Below are 7,936 nucleotides of genomic sequence, written 5' to 3'. Positions count from 1 at the left end.
ATCGAAAAAGACACCAGGGTCTAAACCTAGGGAATTTTATCCCGAAGCCTAAGAAGGGATAAGTCGTCGTTTAATACGCGGCGCGGGGTACCTTTTCCCTATAAGAAATAGTTAAGCCTATGTATTCAAAATCATAGCATCAAGTCTAAGAAAAGCGATTTTCTTAGCACAACGTTACACATGTGAGACGGGTTTTAATAATTCACATGCTAGTCCGATTCAAACGGTAATCGGTAAAGACATATCAAACCCGTTGATGGCTGGGGGTTTGCCAAAAATCCTATAAATTTTATCATTGCTGGGTTCAAAGTAAATAAAGAAATATCATGAAAGAAGCAAATGCGGAGTCTCTAGTAATAGATCAAGTCAAAAGCATATAATAAAAAGCTCGTTAGCCCGAAGGCAACTGACGGCTAAGAACATGTGACTCTAAACTAGAAAGCCTGTCTACATAGCTCTGCTCAAGTTCTGCCTGCAGATTAGCTCGGACAGAGGCTTCGGAACTGCTTAAGATCTTCGCGGCTTCATCCTTCAGCTTCATCAGTCTCTCCTGTGTAGATCCTAGCTTCTCGAGAGCCTTCCACGAGAATACTCTACTCCAGACAGGTCTTCTGCAATGACAGTAAGGGACTCCTCGGCGCGCTTCAAAGCCTCCTTCAACCTAGCCACTTCCTCGCGCCCGGAATCCATAGAGCGGAGTAGCTCGGCCCTATCTGTATCCCTCCTCGCCACGGTAGCCATCAGCTGCGCAACTGAACGCTCATGTGACTGAAGCTCGCTGCCGATGGAAGATCTCAGGTCGCGCCACTGTGTCAGCCTATGCTCCATCTGAGAGGACACGAAGGAAGAAACCCCACTGGCCTTCAGCTCCTTCAACTCTCGGATCTCCGACTCCAGAACAGCAAGATCGGCGGTGAAGGAATCGGCCAACTCTGGATACCCTTCTTCTCTAAACATCATCATGTGACGAGAAAAGGAACGCCTGAACTGATCAAAACAATATCCTCGATGAAGCAGTTTCTCGATCATGCCGTTAAAAAAGGCGGTAAAAAAGCCGAGGTCTGTACGGAAAATGTCTCTGTCTGGATCGGTATCGGCCAGGAGGGCGTGAACATGCTCATATAGAGATGATCGAGATCCTGCAAGTAACAGTGTGGAAGGCTAAGAGATTATCAAATATGATAAGAAAACTTAAGGGCAAATTCCGAGCATACCAATGCCAACGGAGGTCCCCTCGGGCTGAGATCCGACAGGTTCCGAAGTAACTGCAGGAGTAGTCATGGAGGATATATCAACCCCTGTAGGCAAATCGATCATACCTCTCGGCTGTGGCGGAAAGACACCGCTCTCAGGCAAACTATCAGTCCCAGAAACTGTAGTGGCATCAGGCACAACGGCTGGTCCTATAGTTACACTTCTTTATTAGTCAAAATAAAAATTTAGACAAATAAGGAAAATCGGGATGACGAGATCGTATGCATACCTGTAAGTCCATCGTCCTCAGATGCAAGAGGGATACCAGGAGTCATAAAGGTATCAGTCCTAATGGCTGGTCCTATGATTACACCCCTTTATTAGTCAAAAAAAAAAATCAGATAAATGAAAGAGGAGTACGATGTCCCTAAATCGTATGCGTACCTGCAAGTCCGTCACTCCGAGGTAAGCTAGATATGCCGGGAATCGATATTGGGTTAATCCCAATGACTGGCGCTGTAATATTAATCCTTCGTTAGTCAGACAAAAGATCAGGCAAGATGAAGGGAATCAGATATATACCTGTGAATGAATCACTCTCAAAGGGTGGTCCCACGGTTCTTCTGGTGGCCTGCTCAGCCAACATATCGGCTAATAATCCAGCGTCGGGTCCCGAGGAACCTGGACAACCTAAATGTTGGAGGTATGTATAAGAAGATAAGGAAGAAGGGAAAGCTCAGAAATACCTGCAGCAAGAACAGAAGATTCTCTTTCCCCATGTTTGAGGAGGGTATCATCGGATGTAGATATACCTGAATATGGAACGGTGGGCTCAACACTATTCACCTGTCCAAGATCAATGTTTAGATCGATACCCAGAGAACCCACATTTGCTGCATGAAGTTATCCATATTATCAGAATCAGGGAATACGGGGTCCGGTGGAAGCTCGCCCTCGTCATAGTACCCTGGAACATAAAACATGATTACGAATCCCAGAAGGTAAGTCATCTTAAAGCAATGAAAACGACGAAGTATTACCTTCCTCCCTGTCGGCGAAGTCTCCTAAATCCACTTCATAGGAGCGCTGACCAACGTGTGGTTTATGAGCGATCTTTTTCTTTTTTGGAATATCACCCCTCATAGAACCAACGGGTCGTTCGTGCGTGGACTGGCCACGTGTATCAACCTGGGTAGGAGCTTGGCCACCAGGCCTGAATCTCGCACGACGGGAAGCGAGCGACTCATGGTCGTCGGCTGTCCTACCTGAAATGATAAGGATTATTTCATTAAATGAACCAGATCTTTCGTTGATATCAATTGAAGTTGAGAAAGAGGATCAAAGAGTATGACAAACCTGCATCAAGTTCTTCTTGGTCGATATCTATATCCACATACTCCTCCTCAGAAGTCTTTTCATCATCGTCAGTAGGAAGGAGCTCTTCATCGTCTTTGCTTGAGAGAGGAGGTTTGGCAGACTTCCTCTTTTGTTTCTGAGCAAGCTCGGCTTTACGAGCAGCCATCATAGCGACCTGGACCGAGTGCTCAGACTCTAACTCTGAAAGACTCCTCACACCTATGGATTCATTGGCGGAGAGGAACCACTTACAACTGAGGAAAGTAATCATCGGCTTACGCCTATATGAAGGAAGAGCAAAGTGGGCTCCGGTGCAGCCCACCATAGTCCATAGCCATGCCCGTACGCCATCAATAAGCCCCCCCCTCAACCTTCAAACCACGGCTCGGATTCCCAACATATAGTTGGTCGTAACCGAACTGACGAGCAAAACGGCAAGGAAGGTAAGGCTCTATGTGGCAATGATTCTTCACCCGGAGAACGAGATACCCAACATGGATGTTCACTAACCAGTGGAAACAACCAACGTCGAGAGCAGTCCGATTAGTTCTAGGTTTCTCCTCATCAGTCAGCACATCACCATAGCGACCCGAAAAGTGGGGAAAACACTTGAAGAACTCCTAGCTCTTGCGAACTTGAAGATCTCGTTGTGCATCGCCGAATTTCTTCCCGAGCCATCTGCTCCTCTCCAACAGCTGCACGAAAGGAACGGGGACATCAACAACGCTGGGCGCCGACATCAAGTCAGGACGATGAAGAACGAGCCACGCCATCAGATACGCATAAGGAAGCTCGACCTTCGGACAAGTAAGCTCGGTCGATGGTTTAGAACCCACCTGTGTAAAACCACTGACCAGATACCTAAGCCCGCAATGGATGCCGGCAATCATCGCTGGGAGCAGTGAAAGCTCCCTCCCATAAGCTAGCTGAACTGCGGGGAAGAGCACCTCGAGAGGTAAGGCGTCTAAAGACCGGTAGGGAACAACACACTTCTTCAACCAGAGAGCAAGGTAGCCTGCTAGCAGAGTCCGGGGCTCGATGGACTTCTGTGCACGGCGGAGAAACGAACGAAACTTGGTTCCTACAGGAAAAGCTCCCTCAGCACGGGCAATGGTATAAGAACGAGCCTCAACCTTCTCCATCAACTCATTAATGGCGGTAGGGGTCAGGATATCTAACTCACGAAGGGGCTCGCCGGAGTCGCCCTCCAAATTAGGGAACAGATAGACAGCAAACTGCTTCAAGCTGATTTGTCTTTTCTTCTTCGCTGGAGGAGAAATCTCGATCAAGGAGGTATAATAATGACAAGTGAGGTCCCAAAGAGTATCATGCATGTCAGGAGTATCCTTCTTCAACCACCCCAACTGCTGGTTCGAGGGAAAGTACTCCTGAAATGGACAATCCCCCATTGGAAGACCAGAAACCTGATACATCTCATGTAAGGCCAACCCTAACTCTCCGCCGCTGGTCATGAACGTGTTACTGTCGGGCATGTATGTCTCCAACAACGCCAAGAAATGGCGGCAGCTGACCGGAAGTCCGTACATGGTGGCCCGTATAGGTGCATACAATCCGCTGCTCTTCAAATCCTTCTCCCAAGATAAGCCAGACGATTCTTCACAGTAGGAGCAGCTGCTGAAACCTCGCCTAGGGGTGCAGTGTCAAGACCCATAATCCATGGTCGAAGACCGCGGATATCATGATACCCAGTAGAACCAGGAATCTTATGATGAGAGGTATATCCGCACTGAACTCGCTCAGCATCATAGGTAAGAGGCCAAGACATATGTCGCTCCACGGCCTGTCCCTCCAAATGGGTGAAAGAATATTGACGAGGAATGGAGGGAATATACAGGAGAGCTCCCTCATGAAGATTCAGCCAATGCTCATCGGTAAGAGTCAACGTAGTAGGATCCTCCGCGTGATCACCGAATAGAAAACCGGGCTTCTTTAAAGTCTGAGTGGAAGTAGAATCTGCAGTGAAGGAGGCGTCCGTAATCAGCTGGCGTAAGCAATGACGCCCTCCATCCCGTATCAAACGACAGGATTCGTCAGAGCGATCTCTGTCAAACTAAGGGAGTGGACTAACGGCCTGCCTGATGAAAGCTGAAGAGAAGACCTCCCGGCTACAACCAGTATTAGCATGAGGGGGAAGGCTGCCCGCAGGGAACTCGACTGCAAGGATAGAGTCAGAAAGCTCATAAAAAGCGAGATAAGATCAGTCACGAGATAATTGGAGAGACGATTTTGAGTGTCCTACACTGGAAGAACGGTATGCATCATCACGTAAATAACGTGGTAACATACACCGACCTATAAGGTGTAGGACGACACAAAATCGCCCCAATATACCAGAAGACTTAAATTAGCCAAGCAAAGCAAGTCCGAAACCTCGACCCCCGCGAAGGAGGGTGTCGGCCCTTCCCGAATGACCCGCGAAGGGGCCAAACGAGGGTATGACAAAACCACCAAGTCCGAAACCTCGACCCCCGCGAAGGAGGGTGTCGGTTCTTCCTTCATGACCCGCGAAGGGATCAATCGGGGATACAAAAATAAAAAAATTCCCCACCCCCAAAAAAGGAAGCTGCTGGAGGGGAGGATGCTGCGGGAACTTCTCCCTCGCTAGGCTGCGAATGGGATCGACTCCTAGGAAGTCGAGATCGGCGTGGAGGCATCGAAAACCTGCAATGAAAAGCAGCAAGTCAGATACAATCTAAAGTATGAATACGCGAAATTTAAAAGGGAAATTAAGAACTTTAATTAAAATCCTATGTATAAACAGGATTTTATAGTTGAAGTCTAATTAAACCTACAAATTTCGTGCATGCGAAACAATGATTGTCATTTTCGCGATAAATTTTGATGAAATACCCAAAATACCTCTCGTGTTCAAGGCTAAATTCGGGTCAAGAACACGCTCGAGTTGGGTCATGGTCATCATATCTGATCATATAGCACCCCCGATACCCTACAATTTTGGTTAATTTTGCAAATAAGCCCTTTTGTAGAATTTAGCCAATTTTGCATATAGACCCCTCCACAAATTTCGGTTTGGTTTCCACATGCTTTTATCAAAACTTTGGTCGTAGGTTTGTGATCTAAACTTTTGGAATTTCAGCCCTAAAATTCCAGTCCTTTTGCAAATAAACCCCCTATATATTTTGTGGGTTGCTCTTTTGCAAATAAACCCCTCAAACCACATTGAACCATATTTACACATAACCCCCTCAAATTGTAGCCCTCTTTTGCATATAACCCCCTCAAAGTTCAATCCCAAATTCACACATACACCCCCCAAAATTTCAGCCGAAAATTTGCACATAACCCCCTCAAATTGTAGCCCTCTTTTACATATAACCCCCCTCAAGTTTTGGCTTCAAAATTTGCACATAACCCCCTCAAAGTTTAGTCCATCTTTTTACACAAAAGCCCCCTCCAATTTCGGCCATGAACAGTAATTTTTGGCTATGAACAGTGAAAATTTCGACTAACAAAGAGTTCTAATAAAAAAACTTCAGTTCTTTACACAAATGCCCGCAACAAAATCCAAAATTCGGCCATCATCCCAATCTAATTTCGGTTTTTCCCCAATTCGAAGAACTAGGGTTTTCAATCATTGAATTAAAACTTAGGGAATTAACTAAAAAAATCAAAGCAAGTGAATGGAAGCCATGAGGAGAAACTTACCTGAGTTCCAAGAAGGTTGGAGCTTGAAGGAGAAGAAAATCTCAAAATCCCAAACCCTAGCTTTTGAAGAGATGACAAATTCGGCCAAGTCCAAGAGCTCTTGAGGGGTTTTTTTATCCTAGAGAGGAGAAGGATCCTTGAAGAAGAGAGATTTGGAGGACTTGAAGAAGGAGAGTTCTTGGGGATAAAAGAGGTCAAAAAACCGAAAAAAAAAATGAGGGGGGGAGGCGGAACTGCAGGAACCGAAGGAAAGAAAAGAAGAAGAGGGGGATGGGTTTTCTTTTTCTTTTTTGTAAGTGGATTTTTTTTTTGTTTTTGGTTGGACCGAACCCACATGACCCGAACCAATTCAAACCGGCATGAACCGAACCGGATTAAATCTTTTTTTGATGGTTCACACGCGTACGAGGTACGAAATGTTGGCTCGAACGTGTAGAAAGACTTGGGGATAATTTATATACACTTTGATCCCCTTTTCAGATATTTTTACGACGTATTCAACACTCGTATTTATACTCCAATGAGAGTACGAGTCTAAACTATGTCTCACAATTGACGGGAAGTTCCTGGAAAATATTATGTATGATATTCTTAAGGATAACCCGTCAACCTCCGACGGGTACACGAGGCTAAACTAATTCCCGAAACTCCCAGGAGTACACAAGTATAAACTGGTTCTCCTCAGGTTGATTCGAAACCCTAGGGTCAACGCCGGTCAACGCGTAACCCTAGGTCAACGCCAGTCAACGTGTTGCGACCAAAAAAAGTCAACGTATGACGTTCGAAACCCTAGGGTCAACGTCGGTCAACGCGTAACCCTAGGTCAACGCCCGTCAACGCGTTGCGACCAAAAAGTCAACATTCGACGTTCGAAACCCTAGGGTCAACGCTGGTCAACGCCGGTCAACGCGTAACCCTAGGTTAACGCCAGTCAACGCGTTGCGACCAAAAAGTCAACATTCGACGTTCGAAACCCTAGGGTCAACGCCGGTCAACGCGTAACCCTAGGTCAACGCCAGTCAACGCGTTGCGGCAAAAAGTAAACATACGGTGATCTAAAACCCTAAGTCAACACAATGTGACGAAGGTAGTTCAAAGTCAACTCAATGACACGAGCCAAACTCAATTCATCAGCTGTAGACTTGAGACTCCGACGACGGCCAAGCGATAAACGCAGCGCCGGAAGAACTTCGGTTATTCGTCAAAGCATCAAATAGACCGAAAATCGAAGGGGCCAAAAGTTGAAGCTAATTACAGGTCCTTTACGCCGACTGAAGGCTGGATCAATCACATCCAAAGTATTTCAGCCTCTTCTATAAAAGAAACGAGTCTGGAACGCTTTGGAGGTGGTATCTGTAGGCATCGAAAATTGCCTATAGGTCTCCACGAACAGCTCAGTGTTAAGGAACGACAATGAACGTCACCATCTGGTTCACAGGAGTTCAATTGATGTCGGTGAACGTTTGAAGTGAATCGACGAACTACGTGAACTGACAGAATTTCGGAATAACGAAGGCACAGGCTAATCGAGAGCCCCGCGATGTTTACAAAAAGAACAACGCATTTTGTGTCTCGTTCGTTCTACAGATAATCCAACCATCGGGGCTAATAGAACTCTTCGTCAGAATTCCAACACAATTCGAATCACTAAAATCCGAGTTCGGACGAAGAATTTACCGCGGGGTGTCCTAGATTTTTG

At 46.2% G+C, this 7,936-nt stretch overlaps 3 protein-coding genes across 3 annotated transcripts; all 3 read right to left on the bottom strand.

The window, feature by feature from the left end:
* Positions 1–244: 244 nt before the first annotated feature.
* LOC109827297 lies at positions 245–2,204 on the bottom strand. The gene is made up of 7 exons (XM_020394290.1): positions 2,147–2,204; positions 1,941–2,087; positions 1,777–1,875; positions 1,639–1,710; positions 1,484–1,555; positions 1,215–1,403; positions 245–1,139 (listed from the first exon to the last, which is right to left on the bottom strand). Exons 1-7 carry the CDS (start codon positions 2,202–2,204, stop codon positions 562–564), a joined length of 1,215 nt encoding a protein of 404 aa, XP_020249879.1. The 3' UTR covers positions 245–561.
* On the bottom strand, positions 2,167–2,994 carry LOC109827296. Its single transcript, XM_020394289.1, has 2 exons — positions 2,551–2,994; positions 2,167–2,459 (listed from the first exon to the last, which is right to left on the bottom strand). Exons 1-2 carry the CDS (start codon positions 2,873–2,875, stop codon positions 2,206–2,208), a joined length of 579 nt encoding a protein of 192 aa, XP_020249878.1. The 5' UTR covers positions 2,876–2,994; the 3' UTR covers positions 2,167–2,205.
* A 101-nt stretch (positions 2,995–3,095) lies between these two features.
* LOC109827298 lies at positions 3,096–6,471 on the bottom strand. The gene is made up of 3 exons (XM_020394291.1): positions 6,238–6,471; positions 5,120–5,232; positions 3,096–4,725 (listed from the first exon to the last, which is right to left on the bottom strand). The coding sequence occupies exon 3, from the start codon at positions 4,095–4,097 to the stop codon at positions 3,171–3,173; it is 927 nt and encodes a 308-aa protein (XP_020249880.1). The 5' UTR covers positions 4,098–4,725; positions 5,120–5,232; positions 6,238–6,471; the 3' UTR covers positions 3,096–3,170.
* Between the last annotated feature and the right edge of the window lie 1,465 nt (positions 6,472–7,936).

This window comes from Asparagus officinalis, unplaced genomic scaffold (genome assembly GCF_001876935.1).
Source record: "Asparagus officinalis unplaced genomic scaffold, Aspof.V1 AsparagusV1_Un112, whole genome shotgun sequence".
Lineage (NCBI taxonomy): Eukaryota > Viridiplantae > Streptophyta > Magnoliopsida > Asparagales > Asparagaceae > Asparagus > Asparagus officinalis.
This window is presented reverse-complemented; position numbering and strand designations above follow the sequence as displayed.

What these genes read in the sequence shown, in the direction of transcription:
- LOC109827297 (XM_020394290.1), bottom strand. Translation starts at nt 2,204, where the DNA reads ATGACTTACCTTCTGGGATTCGTAATCATGTTTTATGTTCCAGGGTAC. An exon ending in ATCTTCTGTTCTTGCTGCAG is followed by an intron (nt 1,876 to 1,940) that starts GTATTTCTGAGC and finishes TAGGTTGTCCAG; the next exon opens with GTTCCTCGGGACCCGACGCT. An exon ending in TGAGGACGATGGACTTACAG is followed by an intron (nt 1,404 to 1,483) that starts GTATGCATACGA and finishes GTGTAACTATAG; the next exon opens with GACCAGCCGTTGTGCCTGAT.
- LOC109827296 (XM_020394289.1), bottom strand. Translation starts at nt 2,875, where the DNA reads ATGGTGGGCTGCACCGGAGCCCACTTTGCTCTTCCTTCATATAGGCGT. An exon ending in CCAAGAAGAACTTGATGCAG is followed by an intron (nt 2,460 to 2,550) that starts GTTTGTCATACT and finishes TTATCATTTCAG; the next exon opens with GTAGGACAGCCGACGACCAT.
- LOC109827298 (XM_020394291.1), bottom strand. Translation starts at nt 4,097, where the DNA reads ATGTACGGACTTCCGGTCAGCTGCCGCCATTTCTTGGCGTTGTTGGAG.